At 44.8% G+C, this 24,545-nt stretch overlaps 1 protein-coding gene across 6 annotated transcripts; it reads left to right on the top strand.

Annotated features, from left to right (window-relative positions):
* Nucleotides 1–2,539: 2,539 nt before the first annotated feature.
* LOC131665876 (glutamate decarboxylase) lies at nucleotides 2,540–23,634 on the top strand. 6 transcript variants are annotated; one of them, XM_058938089.1, is made up of 12 exons: nucleotides 2,540–2,626; nucleotides 2,743–2,824; nucleotides 4,180–4,271; nucleotides 4,562–4,652; nucleotides 6,416–6,652; nucleotides 12,811–13,133; nucleotides 13,197–13,448; nucleotides 13,949–14,016; nucleotides 17,724–17,802; nucleotides 18,837–18,986; nucleotides 19,101–19,295; nucleotides 19,381–23,634. In XM_058938089.1, exons 3-12 carry the CDS (start codon nucleotides 4,209–4,211, stop codon nucleotides 19,552–19,554), a joined length of 1,632 nt encoding a protein of 543 aa, XP_058794072.1. In that variant the 5' UTR covers nucleotides 2,540–2,626; nucleotides 2,743–2,824; nucleotides 4,180–4,208; the 3' UTR covers nucleotides 19,555–23,634. The 6 variants fall into 6 exon arrangements, with proteins under 6 accessions (XP_058794072.1, XP_058794074.1, XP_058794071.1 ...); XM_058938090.1 differs by having other exon boundaries at nucleotides 2,551–2,618; XM_058938091.1 differs by lacking the exon at nucleotides 4,180–4,271 and having other exon boundaries at nucleotides 2,546–2,626.
* The last annotated feature ends 911 nt before the right edge of the window (nucleotides 23,635–24,545 follow it).

Here is a 24,545-nt window from a genome sequence, read left to right as displayed (position 1 = left end):
AGCTTTTTTATATAATTTCTCTATCTTGTTGTCAGCTTAGCATAACTGAAAAAGTACATATTTACAAAAACAAAGTGCGTTCAACGTCGTTACATTTTTATAGGCGTATTCAAGTTTTAACAGCGTTAGTGTAACGCTCATAAGGATTTCAGGCTTCATTTAAAATGATAATGAGCTCAGGGAAGCTTTACTTCTTAGCGGCACAACAGCGGATTCTAAAGCGAAGACGTGTAGCGTTTTCCCAATAAAATGCTTGAATAAATGTGTGCTTTTTTTCAATTGAAAACCCTTCATAAACAATGAAAAAATTAACGAGCATTGTCGAGACCATTAAATCATTCTCTGTGACTTGGCAGGCGGCCTCGAACTTTCGTCGAATCGCAGGAGAAAACCGCTGCCTCACTTTCTGCTGCTTGTTTTTCATCCTGGGATGATAAAACTTTTCGGTTCGCGCGTGGCTCCAGGGCCAAGAGAGGAAGATCTTTTTCTCTACTTATCAGAAAGTTCGTTAGATCGTTGTTAGGGAGAAGTTTCTCGTGAAATAATGAAGGTAAACTTTTTACGAGAGATTTCGCCTCGCTGGAATATTAGTTTCCCTGGCATCTGCGACATCGGCAATTAAACGCCAGCAATTCAATCTTTAAAAAAGCGCTCGAGCAGCTGCACACGATAAAAAAGAAAATGACGAAATTTCGTTGGTAAAGAGATAGAGTAAACAGGCTTTTTGCCAAGCAGCGTCCGACATTAGCACTCCTAATGAAAACGAGAGCCAGCAAGCTATCACTCGAGCACATTTTCCGACGGAGGCTAGCAGAAAGAGGACGAGAAAAAACGGGTACACGGGCGAAGGGATAGTGGCAAGGAAACGAGTGCCGCGGGTGGGCGCGTTTGCAAAAGTTTTCGGGTCTCGTGCGCGCTCGAGGTCTCTGCCGCTCGCGTCCCTCACCCGTGCGAAGGCCGCGCGCGCTCGTATTGATCAAATCCTCTCCGGCGGCCATGCTGCTCGCGGCGCCACCTCATTGGCTGACGTCCATTTTGCGCGAGGCCCTCCTCCAGCAACCCCAACCCCCGCTAAGTTGCGAGTGAGAAAAAGAAAGAGTCGGCAGCAAGATGAGAGAACGCATCGCTGGCGACGTTTACCTTCCTCCCCTTTCCTTACTCGCGTTTTTTTCTGCCTCGCTGTTGCACGGCTCTGTGCCAAGACTGACGTGGGTGACTGTGTACGAAGTCGCCGGATAAATCACGCTGGCCCACATACGCTCTGCTGGCTTCTTCACGCTATTGCCTAATGAGACTATCCGTCACTCGTCGTCGAGGATACCAATTTTTTCCTTCGCTAACTCTATTCTTTTCTTTCACCGTGAGATTATTTTCCATTCACCCTTATCGAATATCATTTAAAATGTAATGTTACAGCACCAACAGATACCAGCATTATTTTCCAGATTTATTTATTTTCAGTCTGAGTAAAAAAAAAATATGCGAAAGCTCGAGAGGTTACTTTCTACGTGTCAAAGATGCTTGCGAAACTTGGACGTGAAACAGTAAAGTTCACTCTCGTAAAGCGCTTACGAAAAAGTTTTTGAGTTGGCCTCGATTTTACAGGCTTATAAACTTTCGAGGGCAGTTGCACGTGGGTCGGTTGTTCAGATGTGGCGTTTAATTTTTGCAAAACTTTATATTTGCGACGTACGTTGAAGATGACATAATTGCTGTATTTGATTTGGGGACTAATGGCTATATAAGTCGCAAGGTAAAAGAGAAGATTATTTTCAAAATTATTGCCTACTAACGCGAAAAGTACTTTGTAATTTCCGTCGGATAATGAATCGAAGATTTGTGATGCAACGCTTCATGGGAGATTTAGAGAAATGATTGTTATTTTGAAAATACGCTCTGATCAGGCACAGAGGGAATGGCGGAGAGATATAACACTGTACTAAAAGTCAGGAGTTCGCAGGTGCAAGTTACGCAAGTGAAAATGGCGGTGTAAAAAGTAGAGAGCATAAATTACGAGGGACGAACGAAGCGAAAGAGGTAATAGCTGCTCGCAAGCTCCTCGCTGTCAGTCGTCGACTCTGGCGTGGCTCGGAAAATAGATCGGTGCTCGTTGCTCGCATGTGGAGTACGCAATCGGCATATTATAGTATCTAAAAACGTCATTATAAGCCGCATACTAGCACAAAGTGCATGATCGGACAATCGCGAGCGAGGGGAGAGTGACGCAACAGTAAAAGTATCGGGAGGATTGGTGGTGGGGCACACGTCATTCGGCGCTGTACATAGGCATACACACATCTCGTTCGAAGTAGTGAAATCGCTGTGGCGATATCTCAGCGGCGTGGACAGCACGGATAGAGAGTACACGTGCTCGAGGATCACCGGGGATGGGTGCTGGCGGCTGGACGCGGGGGATGAGTGCTGACGCCATTGGCTCGTAGGCGTCGTGGGAGCCACGCCTACCCGAAAGTGGGTCAGCCGCCGGAGCGCCACCCCGGCTCTTGCTCGCGGCTTCCTTCCCTTCGAGCTTTCAGTCCCGCGCGAGCCCACCCCAAAGCCCGTTCGCCGTCGACGCTGTCGTCGCCGCCGCTGCTACCGCCACCGCTGCCGCTCTATCTGTCTGTCTGTCTGTCTCTCTCTCTCTCTTTCTCTCTCTCGCTTTTTCCGACCCCGAGTCGATTCTACTCTCTCTTTCTCTTACCATCCCTTCTCGCTAACCCGTGTACCTGACGCTACATATAGATACTGGTTAGAACGAGAGACTGCGGCCAGTCCAGTGGAGGAGCACCTACGCAGCCGCTCGAAAGGACGGAAGGCAGGACAGGTTCGTTCTAACCCGCCACTTATCCTATTTCTATGACCTCTATCAAATACCACTTTTTCAACCCTCCCTCAGAGATTTCGTACATTTTACAATGACAACTTCATCATCTACAGAGCTTTTGTTTTGCCACAACCTTCAGTTTCACATACTATCACCAGTGTAAATTTGTACAGTCAGTTGTGTAGTAACTTTTAGTTAACTGTCGAGTTCATAACGTTAGTAGCCCGTCGCTAATCTCTTAGATAGTAATTTTATTTCAAGAGTTTTCCCTCGAACAAAAAATGACAATTTAATCAGTTAATGGCTATCCCTGGAAAGGAATTTACCAACTGCACTCCAACCACAAAGCCTTCAAATCTCCTCAAATTTACGATTTCACATTAGCAATTCGAAGTTACACCTTATCCTAGTTAATCGTTAAATCCTGTCGCTTCTTATTGGTCATTAAAAATCAAACGTATTTCTTTCCAATGCCACATTTGCACACAAACTTATGATGTATTCTATTCTCTAAAGAGGAACCGTATCACTCGGAGTATGATTGCGCATGAAATCTACCGTTTAGTAGTTGAAGCCATCAACTTTTGTTGGTTCACTATTTTAGCGCTGTCCTCGAGCCAAATAATCCGCGCGGCGTAATTTTTCAGCAAACCCTGAATACCCAGTCGATAGTGCGTCCTTCAACTGATATCGGTTGCTGCGCACGTTAGCGCTGAGAACGTAATACAATTGTTCGGCGTGCCTCATTGAACATCGAACACGGACGAACATTGACTCTCGAATTCGCACGATAGTTGGATTAGCTCGGTTAAAAAATGAGATAATTGTTTGGGCGATGCCTGAGTCACGTCACACTACATTTCTACCGCTATACGTTGCGCGCGCCATTTTGGATTTCGATACTCGACTGCGAGACTACATACGTATATAGTGCAAAATGCCTTGCACATATAGCTCGGCGACTTGTGCAGTGGAAAATAGCCAGTTTGCGGAATAAAAGAAGTTACGGTTTGCATTCCGCATTAATTAGCAAGAGGACAGGAACATTCCGTATAGCTGTCTAATTACTATTGATCGTATCCATCAACATAAATCCATTTGAAGAGCACGCCTCATTGCTCTCAACTATCGATTATGCATTAACCGATTAAGCTCTGTCGAGATCTTCGAGCAATAAAAAAGACAGAGAACGATTTTAACGTTTCCTTGGTCGCTCGGTCTATTGTGCTCCAACGGTGCTCTATATTGCCTCTGGCACTTTGAGATGTGGAACAAGCAATTGTGAAACGCGCAAAATCTTAGCTAGCGCTCGGAACCAAGAGACTGTAGACGAAATCTGTTGTTGACTGTTGTAGGGATCTGAGTCCAGGGGCACTGCAGAGTCATGGACAATATCAATGTGCAAATGCTCGGCATTAAAGTAACAGCGATCAAGGCATACTTATATGTAAGACCCACGCATTATCCATCTCTGTCTTTCTTTCGCATTTCTTCTATCTCGCCACATTACTCAAAATTTTTTCGCATTTACCCTTTTCCCTTGCTTCTATTGTTGCCTGAGCCTTGCTGTATACACTGTACTATTTGCCTCTTGGATTTACCTTCAATTTACATTTGATTTTTATGCATTTTTTTGTAAGTTGTCAAATATATATGGCGGCGGATACATGAGTACATAATATATCGAGCGAAACTTTATTTTTCCAGCTTAACGTATATTGCTTGTGTGAATTTCAGAACTTTGCCAGAACACATTCACCCACCAGACTCATGGGCTCCGAAAACACATATTCGCTCTCCAAAGAGCACTGCAACCTCAAGTATTCGGGTGAGAAACTATTTCTTGGGATTTATCCAGCTCTCACGGAATGCCTTTCTGCTTGACAACTCGCTAGACGTGCCTAGCCGTATTATATGTGCGTGCTTCACAATACTGCACACCACGCGAATGTACTTTTAGCCTTCCTTCGACGATACTTTTGAATGCAATTTAAAACAGCCGGGGGCTTCTTTATCAGTGTTTGGCCAGTCGAAATAAACCAGTGTCCCGATCGAAATCAATAAGCGACGTGCTGGCGTGTCGACACAGATTCCGTGAGTTTTGACAGAAGAGAGAGAGAGAGAGAGAGAGAGAGAGAGAGAGAGAGAGAGAGAGAGAGAGAGAGCGAACGCGACCCGAAGGGGTGCATAATAATCGAGGATTTAGAATTAGTCTGAAGAGTTCGAGAGCTCAGAGACGACAGATTACATCACCACACGGGCACCGAAGGGTTCTCGCCTCGCGCACACTTAGCTCGCTTTACTTTGCGCGTACATATTGACACTCGGGCGCGTGTTGGAACGCCGATAAAAGTGGCACTGTATCTTCGGGCGCGCATTCTTATCCGGCGCCCGACTGCGCGCCTCTATTACGAGTACATTCGCGAGCCCTCGAGCTCGCGCGTTCTTTTCGACCAAGTCTGCTCCGCATAATCAGCTGATCGGCTGTAATCTCGCGCTCGCATAAATCGGCTCGGCTAATTGCTACAGCGAACGCTACTGCTCCCCCGACACGGCTCTGATTTAAGTTGGATCGCGCGCCGCAGCTGGCATTCTAGCGCCAGACTCTCCAAGATTTAGTGCAAATTTGTTGCGCGCGCGCATTACATCCGGTTTATAGTTGACTCTAGCTTTGCCGCGGGCGGGCTGCTTTACGGCTATCGGTAAATATTGATCATGCGTAAAGTGACGTTATTCCGCGCTCTCCGTATGAATTTCAATTGAGAATCACGACGCTCGAGGGCCTATTAAATAAGTGACTGTCACTCCGAGGAAAAAGCAGCATTAAATAAGGTTCTCTCTTTATCTGCCTTTTCGTTAAAACTATATAAGCGCTGGGAAACATGAGCGCGCGCGATCCTCCAGACGTTAGATTGATGGGGCGAGATTAGCCGGATCTCCGGCAAAGAAGCCCAGGGATTTTCCTCGTCCGACCGACCGATCAAGCCCCATCTTACAAATAAATACCCTCCTATTTTGTTCCCTGCCCTTTTCTCTCGTACTCGTACTCGTCTCTCTTCCGCTATATTGAAACGACCTCGCCAAATAATTACTGCATCATACTTGTTTGCCTGCGCATTAAAGTGATTCTCTGCATTTGACGTACTTTTGGCTTCCTCTGGAAGAAACGTGCTGGCGAACAGATTTTTATTATCGGTGCCATTCTTCTTTCAAAGCGAGCCGTAGAATAGTTGTAGTTAGTGGGAATCGAACACCAGGTTGGAAGGTCAACGGCCAGGCTGAGGAGTAAAAGATGGCCTCATACCACCAAACAAGTGAGAGTGTGTCAATTGAGGTCTATACTTTCAATTGTTTGATGAGGTGATGCCATTCTGAAAGCCAGCGATAGCATCGCATCAGAAACAAACACGGTGAGCCGAGCAATCGTAGCGCATTCATTTCATATTGGGCACGAAAGTTTGAAATGGCGCCTATTGTTTGCCTACTAGCTTCCTATTTCTAATAATGACATTTTGGTAGCTTGACCAGCTCCCATTCTGTCGCGATAACTTGTTGAGCTTACTTTTTTTTTCTCTCTTCCGATTGGCTTAGATATCCTGCCGCAAAATGCAGAGGGATTCCCGGCCACCAAAGAGTTCCTCATGAAGGTAGTCGACATACTCGTCGACTACATTAAGAATCAGAACGACCGAAACTCGAAGGTGCTCGAGTTTCACCATCCTGACGAGATGGTGCGACTGTTGGACCTCGAGATCCCGGACACCGGCGTAACATTGCAGCAGCTGCTCGTCGACTGCTCGACGACACTCAAGTATCAAGTAAAGACAGGTGAGTGACGGCTTTATTAAAATGCAGATTTAAAATCAATCGGCAATAAATGGATTGAGAATGCTAAAAAAACTGTAATGCCATCGAGGGTTAAACCTGTCATAACGGCTGCATTATCTCGGCAGTCATCCGTATGGCGGCTCGATAAGCTGCATAATTTCATATTCAATTTAGCATACGCTGGCAGTAGCAGTGGAGGTGGAGATAAGGCGGTTAAAGATACTCTACATAGCCGTCGGGCGAGCCCCCGAATATACACACGCGTATCGTGATAAATAGCTTGGGGTGGCGAGAGCTTTGCAAAGAGAAAAAAAAAGCCACCAAACATAAAATATCTCTCTATATTATCGAGTATCGATCGATCTTCTATAGCATACATCTACTTAGCAAGAATCGTGGAGTTTTGTTTTTTCTTTGGTCAGTGCTCTACCGGCCTTCTGATTGTGCATAAAATCCAGCTGATCTGTGCCCGGCTAAAAGGCAATAAGTACATGCATCCTTGGGAACGGAAATGGAAATGTTATGGGAAGGGAGGGGGTGAGCCGGCAAGGACGGAAGTCGACCGCAAATCCCCCGCGGAACTCGGCTATCTCTCGCGGGATTCGATTACCGGGCCTGAATGGGATGCTAATGCACAATAGCCAAGCTCGCGCGACTCGTGGATACACGGCGATACTATGGGGCGACACCCTTCAACTCGCTCTCGCTATTCACGGGACGCGTGCCCGAGCGATACGCAGGCAAGCCCAGCGACGTCCATAGACCAACAAAAACTCGTTATTAGATTACGCGCGCGCCCCTTCCCTCCCTCCTTGCACCCGACAAGGCTGCTTGCCTTTTCTCTCGTGGCTTCTGACTTTTGTACGTGCGTTTTTCCTTTCAACCTGCAATCTGTGCTGTACATACAAATGTCCCCGTTCTACTGTTGGCAACGAAATTTCGACCTATTATTGCACTACGGCGCAATTAATAATGTGCGCAACGGGTTCAAATGAGGTTATTGCATTTGAAAAAGTTTCACGCCAAACAGTGGGAGTAAACGGACAATGAGTTGCGTGTCAGAATAAATCTTCGTGATGTGCATATTCGAAGAATGAAACTCACGTACGTGACGTGTAACTAAAAAACGTCATTTGAAATTCAAGCAACTTCCTAGTCTAATTTTCAGAATAGTACCTGTATCTATATACGTTGAGCCAGTGAAGGGCCGTAACGGCTTTACTGGCCTGACATTTTTTAGATAGTCGTTGTCGGGAACAGGCGAACAAGAATAATGATAAATTCGAATTTCGTTGAAGAGCAAATGTCCAATTTTAAGCTTGCTTATGTCGAAAGCTTGGAAATTAATGATGCTAAATACAAAGTGAAGGTTCACAAAATATAACGTGGTTAAAATATATCAAGCGCATTGTCGTAATGGCTTTGTTAATTTAAGGATTGTTTCGTGCGCGTACTACTGAGGACTTTTTCGGCCAAACATCCGAGGTCAGTGTGTCGTCGGTACGTTCCGCTATCCGCCTCGCTATTTCCGCTCGCTACTTTTTTCTTTACTCTCGCAGCTTTGCTGCATGATAACGAGTGAAGCCACGGAGGAGGATGTGGCATTCAAATTTTTTTATTTCCTACCTAAAATGAAAGCGGATGGTGACGATGATATACTTTCCTCATTTTCTCACAACGTAAATGCCAGTACAATAAATTCTATCGATCACGTATATGCAGTACAACGTTTAATAGATGAGAATACTGGATTGGATATTGCTTATCGAGGTAATGAGATTTTGTTCACTGAGTTACTCATGTTTTTCGTACACACGCTTTTTGTTGTTTTGACTGTTACACGAGGACGTCTTTCTGTCTAATTACTGCTACGTTCATTTGGATCCGTTTCTAACATAGGTGTACAATGTAAGGAAAATTAGGGGTTTTCGCCAGTGGTCAAGGCGCATCTGCGTTTATAGTTTTATGAAGAAACGGTCTTCTTTCCTTCGACTGCTGCTATGACCATAACTCATTGATACGCTATCATAAGGATTTAGAACAATAGAACAAGGGCAAAAGGAATAGCCGACGCATTGGTTGAGCTGTTTCTTACTAGCTGTGCCTGTCTACTCACTTCGCTCGCATTCCGTCACAGTAGTGATGCAGTAAAGCATCGCTGCTACTTTAGAGTACGTAGTGTAAGCCCAAAACATTTCTCTCGCGATCTACAGATCGACCTTTTGGCGGTAATGTAATCCCGCACTTATCCAACGTTGCGTCCAGCAGATATATATTTTTTTCTATTGATTTCAAATTTTGACAACAATTTATCTATTTTCGGTATTTCATTTTGCTCAGCAAGAATGTGATTGATGTTTGTGTATTTTCCGATAACGTTATATAAATGACGCGACCTAAAAAAAAAGGGAATCAATTCCTAGCCCCAGAAATCACGCAGCAATACGCCCTACGGATTGGTTTTTTCACCCTCTGCTGATTCCTTCTTTTGGATCTATATTCCTGTGGTTCTTTTTCGCGTAGGCTTTTGTCATCGCGATGCTCATCTCTGTCGGCACAAAGCTCGCTCATACGCCCACCAGCGGTTTATCGATCGCTCGATATTACAATCGCCGCGATGAGATATTTCAACATCCTGCGCCCGCTTGCTAGCTGCCATCTCGAGGGGGTACTTCCGCAGTGTGCTGCTGTCGTAAAAACGCGCCGAGATTGCAGACTTATCGTCGATAAGGATTATCAGCATGTAAAGAGCTGAATTTCAATCGATAATAACGGTCCTAATTTACGAGTATATCTTTTTTCACTCTTCTCAGTTGCAGACTCATACTTTATAAGTGCGAGGAAATCTTCATCGGTTGTTGGCAATTGATATTTTTTGAATTAGCTACGCTGTTGACTGACAATGTCTGAATATAATTCGCAAAAGACCGATGAAAATGAATGAATGCGAAAAAAGGGACCAATTTTTAAATCCCCTGTACGCGATTGCAGTTGGAAAAGCAATTACGCCGCACTTTCCGAGGCAATATATCAAGCTATTCAATATAAGAGAATTTCACGGGGACTTTTGATTTGGACTCGGCGTTGCGCCCCGCATCTAAAGTTGACAAGTCAAGCAGAGCACGCCCGACGTATCGAATGTCTCGGAAAAATAGGAAGATGACTCGCTCGACGAGACGGAAAATCGCAAAAGCCCACAATTACTCTGTGTATTTCTGTTGTGAGGGGGGGGGGGGGGGGTCGAACTGGCCAATTATTCACAGAACACGGAGGAATTTGCGGCAAAATCCCAGAGTGGATGCTACGCGAGCGACGGGGGGGAGGAGGGTTGTGTTTGTATGTATCCAAGATCCAAGTGCGCGGGTGCAAGCGCGAGGCGAGGGGGGTCGAGCGAGAAACACTCTTGCGGCGCTACGCGTACGAGCGGGGCCACGTGCGCCACGAGAAGGGAGCCGGCGACGGCCAAATTCAATGGGATCGCTGTAATTAAGAGCCATTTCTACGCGATTCTCTCTCTCTCTCTCTCTCTCTCCCTCGAGGCCGCTTTTAAAAGCGATGCGTCTCCGGAATTTCAATCGCTGCGGGCCGGTGCAACGCTCGTGCGTACTTCTTTCCGATAGAGCAACCTTGCCAGCTATTGATTTCACTTCTTTTTCCAAACCGAGGCAACCAGTGTAAAATTGAATTGCTCGCGGGGTATCCATGACTTGGACGAATGAAGTGTAATCTACTGGCCTGATGAAAGCGAAAAAAGAAAGCTGGGCGCGATTAGTGGCCGTTGATTAAATTTGAAAAAAAAGCGCGTCGAGAGCGAGGAATTCGAATGTAGAAAAGCGCGATGCATTCGAAGAATTTCAATAGCTCGCAGTCGTTCGTGCGAAAATTATCTGAGAGGCAGTCGATCTTTCACGCGGCCGGGAAAAACGCGGAGCAAGACGTGAGTATTTACCGGATAAACGAGAGAGAGAGAGAGCGGGCTCGCGCAACTCCCTCCTACGCGGGATTTGAATTGTTCCCGGGTACGTGCATGATTGATTGTAGGAACCCCGGCTGCACACTTCTCTTCATGCGAATCTAAAGCCCCCTAATTTATCATCGAGGACTCTGCAGCAAGCAGGTTTGTCGCCGCCAATCGCCGACTTTTTTTTTTCTTTTCTCTCTATCCCTCGCTGCGTAAGTTTGTATAATATCATTCGAATCGAGTTCATTTCTCTTTATCAACGTCGGCTGATCGAAAGCCATGGCAGCGTCCTCGGCAGATCAAGCATTTTATTGGTACCAAAGTACTAACATTGAAGTCGCTCTCATAAATCTCCATGTATTTGCGAATATCGTTTCGGAGATAAAATCGAGACTGATTGCGCCAATTTCGCTTGGCAGATATGTTAGGTGAGAATTAAGCGTCCCTGATTAGAAGCCATGCTGAGTGCCCGCAGTATGGAGGACAGCGGTGGCGGCCATCTGGAAAATTCTCTTAGGCGCGGTCCGAATGTGCATACAATATGCGGACGCTCGAAAGGTCCTCCGTTTGAGAGCCGCTGGGCAAACAATCTAGTCGGGCAGCGACGCGTGTGACGCGCAAAATGCGGGCCACCCCAAGTCGCGCGAGATAATTGCGAATAACAGCGCGACAAACGGCCGCGGCCGGCCCAGCCGCCACTGAGCCTGAGATCGACGTCTATAGGGGATTTACCGATTGCGGAATGCTTCGGTGCATCGCTGCCCCTGCTGCCCCCTCTCCTCCTACTTTTCCCTTCTTTCTCAATCCACAGTGATGCGTGGAGCAAATGTATCTATAACTTAGCTGCAGGCACCGAGAGATTGTAGATTTGTCTATGATATAGCCGATATTGTGATTAATGGGCTGTACGGGGCTATGCTCGTTATTGCTGTATTGGGGCCGTAGTTCTTTCTCGTTAGCTGCCATAGCCAAGGTCTGCAAACGATTGTTTCACTTGCGCTCGAGTTACGCCGATCGAGACAGCACGTACCTGTCCAATGACTCGTAGTTGAGCCGTCCGTGAGTACCATAAAGAATAGAACGCGTGGAACAGTGGATGCAATTTGTTTAATCCAAGATAAAGAATAAATACAAGGATAAGGAATCGTCTCGGTCTTTGCTTCTGCACAAGTACGCGCGTGAAAATCCTCGGCTAGGGGCACGTCGGCCAGACGTCACACGTCAATCAGCCGCCCCGTAATTCCGCAAGATTAAAATGCTCGTTCCTCGTGCCAGAACCCTTGATTAATCTCTCTCGCTTGCTCTTTCTCTCTCCTTTCGGCCAGCGCTACTTATTAAAAGCTCAGAGCTTACGTCACGGGAAATTAGCTCCGCTCTCCAGCACTTTCTATCTCTCGCTCTCCGTCTCTCTTTTTCCCTCTCACTCTTTCTCTTGGTCAAGTACTGCGGCTTCTCTTTTCTAACGAAAGTAAACCAACACCTCCGTTGCTTGCCGTTGCTCTCAATCATCTCTGCATTGCCGAAGGACAAAGATAAGCATTGACTCTTTGATATTGCCTCGACGGTCGATTCTAGTTTGCTTCAGAGAATGGATCGCGGGAACGAAATTTATGTCGAGCTTGGCCTCGAGGAAAACAAACTTGCCAGAATCAAATTGCACCGCCAATTTCCCGATTACGTGTGATGAGAACGCGGGTAGGATATATTGCAAGTATCGGCACGGGCGTGGATTCGCGCTATAAAAGCGAAGACATAAGAGCGAGCGAGCGGAGAGTCGTGGACGCGTTTGCGTGCGTGCAGCTGAGAGCGGCGTCATCGAAGCGAAAGCTGAGCAGCGAGAGCGAGAGCCGCCCATCAAACAGAAGCATTAGGCTTGATCCGGCGCGCGATGCTCAGCCAAGCGGATGACAACACCGGCGCAGCTTAAAGCTTTTCCCCTGCCGCTCTCCCGACGCGCACTTTAACCGTCTGCCGCTGAAAGCGCAGTCACGGCACGGGGCGCTTTTCAACCCCCTTCTCACATGGCCAACTACTCCTGCGCCTGGACTATTAATTATACCGCGCCCGCGTCATTAATGACCGCGAGAATTGTCCGAATCAGAGCGGGTTTGTCAATCTTCGAGCTGGACTTTGATTTATATTTGCAGAGCGTACCGACGATCGTTTACAAGTTGAAAGTTGCAATGGCCATTTGCAGGTCATCCGCACTTCTTCAATCAGCTATCGTGCGGCCTGGACCTGGTCTCCATGGCTGGCGAATGGCTCACTGCTACGGCCAATACCAATATGTTCACCTACGAGATTGCGCCCGTGTTCATCTTAATGGAACACGTGGTGCTGCACAAGATGCGCGAGATTATCGGCTGGCCCAATGGCATGGGCGACTCGATTCTCGCTCCGGGCGGATCGATCAGCAACCTCTACGCTTTCCTGGCCGCTCGCCACAAGATGTTCCCAGAGTACAAGGAGCGGGGCCTGGCAGCCATTGGTGGACAGCTCTGCATGTTTACATCCGACCAGGTAAATCTCGCGCGCACGCGACGAAGCGAGTCGTCGAGATTAACCTGGCCCGTCGATTTGCAGTGTCACTACTCGGTCAAGTCGTGCGCCTCGGTGTGCGGCTTGGGCACCGACAACTGCGTGATGGTGCCGAGCGACGAGCGTGGACGTATGATTCCACAGCGCCTGGAGGAGCTGATTTTGGAGCGCAAGGCCAAGGGACACATACCGTTCTTCGTGAACGCCACTGCGGGCACCACGGTCATCGGTGCCTTCGATCCCATTTCGGAAATTGCCGATATCTGCCAGAAATACAACTGCTGGCTGCACATCGACGTGAGTTCTACTCTCTTTCTTCTTTCTTGTCCTTTTCACCCTCCAGAGCCTCGGATGATTGAACGGAAACTCGCCGCCAGCCTGTTATATCGGCCGTCGTAATGGAAACGTTCGCGCGGAATGGACACGTCTTTACTGTGTGTAGCAGACGTTTAACAGACGACGTATCACTTATATTTTTCGAAATTATCATCTTTGTTCGTAATTGAGTGGTGCTTCAAGTGACAGTGAATCGCTCTTAAAGTTTGCCCCTTAAGCGAGAATCTGTGTCAGCGACGCTAATCCGAGGGCGTAAACGGTTGAGTGTATCGACGAGCGCTTTAACGTAAATTATTGATGCGACAGTCGAAATGACTCTCTGGTCGCTTTCGGCTTTTGCTGTCCGACTATTTCTGCAATTCGTCGATGGGCCGTCACTGCGATCACCAAACATTGCAATAAAACGCCAACTATGTTTGCTCCTTTTCTCAAGCTCACATTCGATTTTCTTCGTGTTACAGGCAGCTTGGGGTGGTGGACTGCTACTGTCTAAGAAATACCGACACCCAAGATTGACTGGCATAGAACGGTGAGTTTTATTGTTGATCCTTGTTCAACGATGAAAAATGTCGCTGTCTGACCAAATCGACTGCTCACTACTTGCACAGTAATTAGACCGCAGCCACGTAACATTTGCAACGTTGACAGCAATTATAAAAAGGTCAATGCTTTAAGAATTCAATTGTTCATTCCAAAGTTAATTCGAGAAAAAGCCAGCTTGAAATACAACGTAAAATTAGCATTTCTTCGAGCGTAGACTCTCGACACGAGCGATCCATTACCAGCAAACTATCTCGGCTTTTTTCCTTTCTCTCTTTTTCTCTCCGCTGAGCTTCGTCATCCCTCCGGCGAAGCTATTTTGCCACAATGGTGTCGAGGGCCCGTATTGATTTTGACGCCCCTCGCGGCCGCACTCAGCTGCGACTGTTTTTCGAAGGACTCCATCAAACTAAGCTCCCAATAAACTATAAAACTAAGGATTAAGCGTCTCTCGCTCTTTTTCTCTCCGCAGCCACTGCCTACATCTCTATCTATCATGTGTGTTTGGCCCGTTCTGTTTTCCTACGTATAGAATAAGAGAGAGAGACAGCGTAAATCCCAGTTGTGCAGTCTGCGCCAGGGAATTACGCCGTCATTGAGTCCCTCTCTCTCGCTCTCTCTCAGTCCCGGCGTGTTGCTCTTTTAAATATACTTTGGAAAGCGACGGAAATGGAAGTTTGTATATACACGGGAACAAGTGCAGCTTCCATAAATAATCGGATTTCGCACTCTCATGGCTTTTACAGCTGTACTTTTCTTACTTTGACGTGAACTTCGTACAGGTACCCCATGTGAAAGGGAATTATAATAAATGTAAATTAAATTGTTTTCTTACATTTTTTTTATAGCCGGATTATAAAGCTCTTTCGTATTCTAATATATCGTCTAACTGTAACTTCAGAAGATCGTCAAAGCGTACAGATTTATTTTTATAAAATTTTAAACACTTTTATTAATTTTGAAGTACACGTATTTTGAAATTTTAGAGAAGTTTGCGTTGACTATTTCGAGCGATAATTCATATAGACATTAATGCAGACAGGCAAACTAACTGAATGGACGCTTTTCATAGTCACACACCGGGTACGTGACAAAAAACGAAAAAATATCCCGACACATCGACATCGAGGTCACGGCTGCGTGTACGCAAAAACAGGACGAAAATAACAATCGCGGCACGATGTACGCGTACGCAGGGGTGGGTGTACACGCAGATGCGTCGAGATGCAAATCGTGAATTAATCTCGCCAGAAGCCCCACATGCAGCGCCTGTTCCATCCCCCTAGTCGGTCAGACTGCAGACAGCAGCTTCCAGTCCGGATAACAGCAGTCACTCCTTTCAAGGCGCGCTCGACTCGCGGCATCCCCTTCCTCAACCTCGCAGATTACCGACACGAGCGCGTCTTCTAGTCTCCTTCTCCGCTGGCTTCCGCCGCGGGACCTGTAGCCCTCGGCGAGCTTCCGCTTCGCCAGTGTCCCTTGAAAATTGATACATTTCTTTATTGATAACGTAATCTCAACATCTTTTCAATCTGCTTTATTGTCGGCAAAGGACGTTGGCTATCTTCGATTGCAATATTATTAATCATCTAAAATTATAAATCAAAATTAGAAGTGAAAAAATTTATCTATGATTGAAAAATATTAAGAATTGCGTTCCTTCTTGATATTTTCGGTTCTAAGATCTACTTCTAGATCATAAAACATGTTAAAGCGATAGCCGACAGCAAGCGCGAGTATAACTGTCACGATATTAATTCTTTCGTACGAATAAAGAGAAATGCAGCGAGTGAAAAACCATTTACAATCCCGGGAATGGACGCGATACTTTCCGCTCTGTTTTTCTTCTCTACTTGCAGGCAGCCAAAAGTCGATGGCAAGCTCGGCGTACCGAAGCGTAAAATCAGGACGCATACGAGATCTCGGCGCACGGGAAGTTGTTCTCGCGGCGAAAGTCTTGATTAAAATGGCAAGCAGCACCGGCAGGGAGGGCGAAGGACAACGGGAGATTCGCAGGCGCAAGCAACAGCTGGATCCGTTCCCCGGAGCGCATTTAGCACTGACTCGCTTCCTCGTATTGACGCGCGGGCTCGCGCGCGCGCTCTTTTTCTCTTATTCTCTGCGCCTCGCTCGCTCGCTTGCTCGCCCGACAATGTCGGATTAAACTCGGCTACAAAGGGAACTCTCTCTTTCTCTCCCCGTGAGCGCGCTACGAGATTGTTTTGTCAAAAGTAACAGAAAAACAAAAGAAAGATAGCGAGAGAGAAAGAGAGAGAGAGAGAGAGAGAGAAACGGAAAGTGAAAGCGCAAGTCAGACGCAATCGCAGACGATCGTCTACGCAACGAGGGGCCGATGGGACGCTGCTACAGTGAAAAATGCCTCGTCTACAGTCCGACTGCAAGCAATGCGGTTGTGCCGGTAGAAATTAGCGCGTATCTACGAGAATCCAGTGATTACGCACTCGAGTCGTAAGTTGCTGGTAGGCCCGGCTAATCCGTATGGCTGGCGCGTGCGTCATTAATTCGGTAATAAGTTGGCGGAAGAAAGAAATCTCGCTAGGCGTCAACAATATGAGTGGGGAATTATAGCGCGCGGACGCTTACGGGGGTCTCGGTTAATTAGCATCGCTCTCGTCTCGTATATAATCTTCGGCTGTAGGGACTGGCGGCGGTGGCGGCGGCGGCGGCGGCGGACGGCGGCTCAGCCCCAGCTGCGAATCGCATTAATCACAGGCGGCTTTATAAAGGCGCGCGGGCCGTGCACAAGACGACTGCCTGCAGCCCGAACGCCCATCGACCGGAGAACACGTATATACGTGTATACATATATAGCTTTCGCCCGCAACTGTTGCAGTACGTCGCCTCGCTGACAGCGGTTAGACTTCGTCGAGCCGCTCTCCGGCGACGCACCGCGAGCACGCGGAGTGCAAGCAGACGACCGGAGGAAAAGCAACGTCGGAGGCGCGTCACTCGGACGCAGGAGCTGCTCCGTATGGCCCGTGAGCAGGAGCAACGGTCTTTCGGCTCTCGCATTCGGCACAATGATATTGCGCGCGATGCTCGCGTGACAAATGTTATCGATACATGGCGAGTGACAGTGGCCAAGTGTCGCGCGAATATCCTACACGGCGTGCAGCTGGCGCGCGCGCGCGCGCGTCGAGGGTCCTCGTGCTGAAGTGATTCGCGTCATGCGCAGGCACGCGTCGCTCTCTCGGTCTCTTATGAATCTCGGCGCGTGCCTTTATTTGCCTGCAGTTGATGGAACATGCGCCGAATGCTCCATAGCTTCTGCCGCAAGAACTGCGAGAGCTGCTAATTGATGACTCTTGCGGATCGCGTTGAGAGATTCAAGGGGTTAGACGTGCCCTGCGGGAGTGTCGGCCGGTGTATTAATAGTTCCGATCGATGGATCCGCCAGCAACGCCGATAGAAAGACCCAGCGAACTGCTTAGCTGGCTTCGTATCTTATAGCCGGTTACCTCTCCTGGGATACACCGGAGCTCGACTCTCTCCGCGCGAATATCAGAGACTTTGACGACCAGCCGAGGCTTCGCGCTCCTTTTTCCAGCCAGCCCCGAGTGGAGGGGCTGCATCTGGGGAGCATCGCTCGCACGATGAGGATTTGGCGTGAATGACTCGAGTGCCGCAGATCCATCTAATAAATATCTCGTTTAATGTTCGATTCTCTTTTTGAAGGGCTGACTCTGTAACCTGGAATCCTCACAAGCTGATGGGTGCTCTCCTGCAGTGCTCGACCATCCACTTCAAGGAAGACGTAAGTCACGTTCGCAAAGATTTATGACAGTCGAGCGAAGCGATGACGAGGCCGTGCTCCGAGCTATCAATTTTCTGTGAATGCAAAGCTGAGAATCTGACAAAAACGGGCGGCTACGCGTCTCAAGGAAAAATAACGGAGCGGCCCAGATCATCCTACCGTGGGCGGTCTGCGAAAAATAGGAGCGGGCCGCGCGGGCAGAATTTCGCGCGCGATGTGCTCGGCTACGCGCGGCTCGCGCGTCTCGGCCTCGCGGCGCGCGCACGGCGCTCGGCATTCCGGCGCTCTCGCGGAGGAATTTAATTAAACTAAGAGATAACATATGTTGCCGAGCTGCCGAAGGGTGCTGGCGCTGGGCTCTCCCCTTGGGCGCGGGCTCCGGTTATTGCTAACTTCTGGCCGCCCCTCCTCTCGCCCTCGCGGGATATTAAAATTCCGTGCACCGGCTGCGCGCCACCCGAAGCCGGCCGATTGTTTTTCCACGCGCGTACGCCGCCGAACTGTGTCGCCGCGCGCCCCATCGGCCCCCGCGCGCTCTGATTTTCCGTGACGCAAGCTCGTTTCGGCGACACTCGGCATGATTTTCTTTTTTCCAGGCGACGCGGGGCTCACGGCCGAGCAAGGGGGCCGACCACGGCCACCGATCGCGTCGCAAAATTAGCCCGAGCTCGTTCCCCACATAGCGAGCGCGCTTCGGTATGCACCCGCGCGTTCGTCCTCGCGGACGCCAAGAAGCCTGGCCGATATTGCCAAAATGCCAAAGTACATATCCAAGTTGACGAGGCTCGCGCGCCGCCATTTTGGAAAGCTCGATGGCAAGCTCGACTTGCGCTTGCTGCGCATGTGTTGAGCCCGCTTATTGACCGGCAGCGCGCCAAGCGTTTCGCGGATAGCCTCGAAAACGCCGACGCCGTTGTCGCTGCTGCGAAGGAGAAGGACTTCCGTCCTCCCGCCCGCCGCGTTTCCTCCGGATATTCACGCCTGGGCGTTAGAAAAATATCACGAAACTGCGCTGTTCTATTGTTGGTAAACAGGGTCTGCTGATTAGCTGCAATCAAATGTCAGCCGAGTACCTATTCATGACGGACAAGCTTTATGACGTTAAGTACGATACGGGAGACAAAGTTATTCAATGCGGACGGCATAACGACATTTTCAAACTTTGGCTTCAGTGGCGCGCAAAGGTAGGCACGAACAATCAATATAACGCGCCATTTCACACAAGAGCGGGAGTCGGAGGGACGGGGAGACGGGCAGGGCCAATCTTTAAGCCTGGCGCTTGTGTTGTTGCGTCGCAGGGAAACGAAGGCTTCGAGCAGCACATGGACCGGCTGATGGAGTTGAATCAGTACATGGTGCGCAGGATCAAACAGATGCCCGACAGATTCCACTTGATCCTCGAGCCCGAGCTGGTCAACTGCTGCTTCTGGTACCTGCCGACGCGACTGCGCAACAAGCCCCACACGCCCGAGAAGGAGAACGCGCTGGGCCAGGTAGGATCCGATCACGATTCGCTAGCGGCGGTCTGCGATCGCTCGCGACGACACACAGTTAATCGGTCGCGTGGTTTGTCGCCAGATCTGCCCGATTCTCAAAGGACGAATGATGGAAGCCGGCACTCTGATGGTGGGCTATCAGCCGGACGATCGAAGACCCAATTTCTTCAGGAACATTATATCAAGCGCGGCAGTCACAGAGGCCGACATTGACTTCTTGCTCGCGGAAATGGATCGGCTGGGCCATGATCTTTAAATCCCGTAATCCTATCGCATTAAGAGCAGCTGGCGACTGAAGGTATATCGCGACCTTTCACTTATTCGCTGTCCTATTTTTTTTCACTTCTGTTTCGACGCCCCTCGCGACACTGTCGCTCGATCTTCCGTTCCTCTCAGATTGTCTTATTCATATTGGTGCTTCCTTCGCGATTTATTGAACAATCGATATTGTCTTCACTCTTTGAGATTGCCACGTGATATAATGTACAAAGTCCCATAGAGCCGTACTTGCATTCCAGTTATCCATTCCACCGTGGACTCGCGTATATGAAAATCAGGAATATTATATGATGTTATCAATTAGCTCGATTTATAAGAATTTATTGCATTAGTTAACAGATTTTATAAGTAACTCTCAAAGTATTATTCTAATCTTTCAGTGCTCGTAGATTTATCTCAACGGCTCACTTTCCTACTTGATTAAACAAATTTTTAATTATTTATAACAACCATTTTTTGTGGCTAATATACAAAGCAAAATAATATAAATGTTGTATATGAGTTGAAAATTTATGATAAAGTTAATGCCAGATATTTAGAAAAATGTAGAAAACTATCAAAGAAAGTACGAAGAGTATACATAGGCAATGATAATCTACAGTTTAAGCCGGCATGAGACTGTAGTATTGTTATAAAAAGTTCAGAAACAACGTAAAAGACCTGGCCATGATAAAGTTTAATGTCAATGAAACAAAAATTCATAGTCTTAAGATTAACTAAATGTAAGCAAAAGAGCATAGCAAATCTATGTAATATCGTCAGAAATGAAGAAAGAAGCTATAATATGATGATCTGGCCGTGAACCAGCAAGTTTTGGTTTATGAAATATTGTGACGTGCACGGATTAATGAAAATATCACACGGTGCAGGCGAACCGTTTTTGTTACAAATGTCTGCAGCGCAGATCACTATATTTTATTATTTAAAACGATTCCGATGTTATAAAGTATAAATATGCAGATGTCTGTACAAAGATATGTTTTTTTCATACAGATTATATTTTTCACGACATATTTTTCAATGAGGATTTTGCCTAAAAAATTCAAATTGCGTTCAGAGTTTTTTAATCGATAGCTCGTACGAGATTTTTCATAGTGTAACGATAAGATATAAAACTGGGAATACGGACATATTAAAATCTTTCATGTAACCAAAACCTGTTCAGAGGCTGCAGCGAATTGTTCGAGGTGCAATGAAACTGTTCATATTTCGTTCATTCACTTCACACGAATAATTTTAAAGGAGTAACTTCATCGAACATACGATTTTAAAAAGAAGATTGATTGTTATCAAGAATGGTACTATAATTGGTTAATTTACGAATTAGTTGTTGGGTTTTAAGAATAGTTAATTAATTGCTTCTTTGAACATTTCTGCCAATGCCAATACAAGTAATATTTTAGATTTAACTTCGTAAAACATGTAAAACTGTAAAGATTTATTTTTTATTCCGCTGTTGAACAGCTTAATATTCATAGATCCTCTGTTATTGTAATCTAATCATTGAATTAAAATAAATATGTATCAGTCAACGCGAATATACTTATACATATATACACATATACAAATATACATATATTTAGAGCAGAGATTGAACAAAAGAAAAAAAACAAACCCATGAAAGTACGTGCTTTTATTGACAAAACTCTCGCAGACTCTTGGCCTGTATCACACAATTGCAAACTAAACAATGAAAACTTTCTATCTATCTACAAGGTTGTTCTATTATAAACAATAATTAATTGTTTATAAAAAGAAGACAGCATGTAGGTTATCGAGGTAATAGAATCAGTTTTATTCGCTGCATAATCATTTTTCTTCATCGCAAATTTGTGACCAAGCCGAGCCTTTACGTGAGAATTATTTGCATGCGTGAACATGTAAAACTCCTTTCTGTGTAAGTGTGCCACAGCCCTGAAGAAAAATGGAAGCAAGCTGTCGGATCGCCCGCCATTATTGCGTAGATTAAATTGTTGCTCATGAAATAACACAATAATATCTTCATTGATGGAAGAGTTCAAGCATGTTTGAACGATTTTTGTTAAATACGAGTAAGCTTGATTTTCCAGACTTAGCCAATCTATTAAAATATGTTTAAACAGTTATTTTACGCGCAAAGTAATGATTCACAAAACCGTATGTAACAAGCATTTCAATCACGTCTATATAGACAAAATAATAATAAAGAGAGAAAAAATCAGAGTAAATGTAATTCTGCGTACATGGATGGCTGTTACTATCACAGAGACATCGACAATAATTGTTGTCAAGTTGTTAGAGTAAACTTTTTGTTTGAGAGAGGTGATTGCATGACTATACATTCTAGTCGAGCTCCCGAAGAAATGGTTAACTTCTAGTCTGCAAATTAACACTATTTTACTTGCGCGAACAGTTTGGAAAGAATTGGATATTGATTTTATGTAAAATAAATAAAATGCAAAATATTTGTCAGATAAATTTATCAATTATCTACAGATGATTTGAATAGACAGGACTTAACATAAAATTGTAAAAGCCATCAATTTTTTCCGAAATCCACTTGAAGTCGATTGTTTTAAAGTCACGGCCAAATACTCAAATTATGATAATGTTATCTCATAAATGTACATAAATGCTAACGCCGTTGAAGTTGCCTTAGGCAGTTTTTAAGAAACCAGATAATAACGTCAGTCCAGTAACATATAGTAAATGGCGTGAGAGAAGTCGAAAAATAACTATATGAAAAATGTCACAACGCAATCATCAATGTAAAGAATTATAATATGCCTGTAAGCAAAACCAATGTTATCCCAACTACATATGTATTTTTCAAAGTTTGAACTTTGGTGAACCTGTTCAACTGTGTTATTCTCTGAATATGATGTTCATTGTTTGCAAAATTCAAAAAAAAAATAAAAATCACAAAAAAAGTTGTAGAAATTTACATTACTATCTCTGTTATAATTATAATGAACCTTCAAAATTGCAATGAAAGCTGTAAAACCCTTTGAAACAATGTTCATTTAACAACGGCTATCTAACTATAAAAGAAAAATTATATGAGCAAGTCAATCTACTGTATAAAGTATGCGTACAACAAAAAAAGAGCATAAATATTTTTATTAGCAGTGAGCAATTTTTTTTAATAATAATCACTTGTACGATATCATAATTAACAATGAGAATTTTAATCTTGTTATATTCGCGATTCCGCAGGCATTGAATCGTCAATCTTCCACTGTGCTTTATCAAAACGAATTTAGTAAATTGCAAAATTTACTTTTCAGTAAGACATGTAGCAAAGCAAAAACACTATGTATTTTTAATAAATATTACCAACATGAGTTTATTTCTGTTATGATCTGATGCAAATTGTTTTATATGCACTTATCTGTGATAGACTTCTGACATGCGTTGATTGGGTAGATAACTCTACAAGTAACTTTGTTCACGTAATTATGAATTGTCAATTCTACATTTTAAAAAGCATACATTGTAAATATTTCGTAGTGAAAAGCAACCTTGATGTATAATACAAGGAACATAACGTAGTATTTATAAATTTATGCAAATTTATTGTTTCGTTACTCAAGTTCTTGAATGGGACAATGAAAGAAGTATAAGAAGCTCATGGCTTTAATTGAAAGAGAAAACAGAAAAAAATATAATTCAGATCGTTTTGTTGATCTTAATCTATTGTTGTTTATTACACATGTTTAATTATACGAATTGTAAGATAAAAAGTAATTTTAAGAAAATAAATACAACAACAAAATCAAACGTCTTCCAAAAGGACAAACGTAGGAAAAATATTAAAATAAATACGCGTGTATGTATATTTTATCTGAAATTTTTGTTTAATGGCTTGATATAGTTCTGCTTTCAAATTTGGTTTTATGTGTAAAAAAAGAGATAATTAATTAGTAAAAAGCTTTGTCTTCTGCGACAGTGATGAGCTAGAAAACTTGAATGCTCTTCAAAAAGTAAGCTTGCGAACCACACAGTCTTACCTACACAAACTTACTCATTCCTGATTAATTACCTTGTGTATATCAATGTCTAATACAATAAAACACTGTTATTTGATGTTTCTTTATCAATTATTTTTCACCCTAGCTTCTTCGTCCCAAATTCTCCAATCAACGAAGATGTAAAATAAGACTTCTATTTTTTCCTCCTACTTTAAAAAAATAATAAGTCGACGACATGCAGTGTTGTGATTGATTGATGCAAAATTTTGAATTTCCGTATACTTTGAAATAGCCTTATTATATGTCCAGAAGTGTGATATTTACATTTTAGCAGTAAATTCAATCTATAAATAACTAACATTCAAAGAGGTAACAAAAGAACATATAATTTTGAAACGTATTGCTAATAATAATATAACACTGGAACCGTAGAAAACCTATTGAGCAACTTTATTGTTGCGTGATACAAATAATGCAATAAATAACAGAAAAACCAAAAAAGTGCAAGGTGGGCTAAATAACACCAGTATTGAGAAAAATGTTAACACTATGTAAATTTTATTTTTAACGTTATTCCTTCGTCTATAAATGAACGCAAGAACTAGTCAATGCATTCTAACTTTATCATATAAAATTCAAAGTAGTTCCTCTAATTTATAACTAGTGTCACTTGTTTGGTCACCGTAAACATGTGAGTAAATTATACGAGGCGAGCCTATTGGACTCGAAAGATAAAACTTCAGTATGATAGTCTCGCGCAATTCATCAGACAATCGCCACAGTCGTAGCTTTCCTTAAAACTGAAAATGAAATCTTTCATCAAATGTTTTTCGCATGCGAAATTTCTATTCAGATTTGCCATACGGCATTTTCATTACTACTGATAATGTAAGTATATACTATTGTACATAAGGATTATATATAAATAAGCGTTTGAAAAATAAAAGCATTGTTATTATTTGACAGTATCTTGATTCTACAAAAGGTTTCGACGAATTAATAATCTGCAATTTGTCAG

This window comes from Phymastichus coffea, unplaced genomic scaffold (assembly GCF_024137745.1).
Source record: "Phymastichus coffea isolate CEN01 unplaced genomic scaffold, Cenicafe_Pcof_1.1 PCOF00055, whole genome shotgun sequence".
Lineage (NCBI taxonomy): Eukaryota > Metazoa > Arthropoda > Insecta > Hymenoptera > Eulophidae > Phymastichus > Phymastichus coffea.
The sequence above is the reverse complement of the archived record's forward strand: the minus strand, read 5'-3'. Positions and strand labels throughout refer to the sequence as shown.

Coding starts and splice junctions, on each gene's coding strand:
- LOC131665876 (XM_058938089.1), top strand. CDS start 4,209: ATGGACAATATCAATGTGCAAATGCTCGGCATTAAAGTAACAGCGATC. Junction 6,653..12,810: donor CAAGTATCAAGTAAAGACAG/GTGAGTGACGGC, acceptor GGCCATTTGCAG/GTCATCCGCACTTCTTCAAT. Junction 13,134..13,196: donor GCATGTTTACATCCGACCAG/GTAAATCTCGCG, acceptor GTCGATTTGCAG/TGTCACTACTCGGTCAAGTC.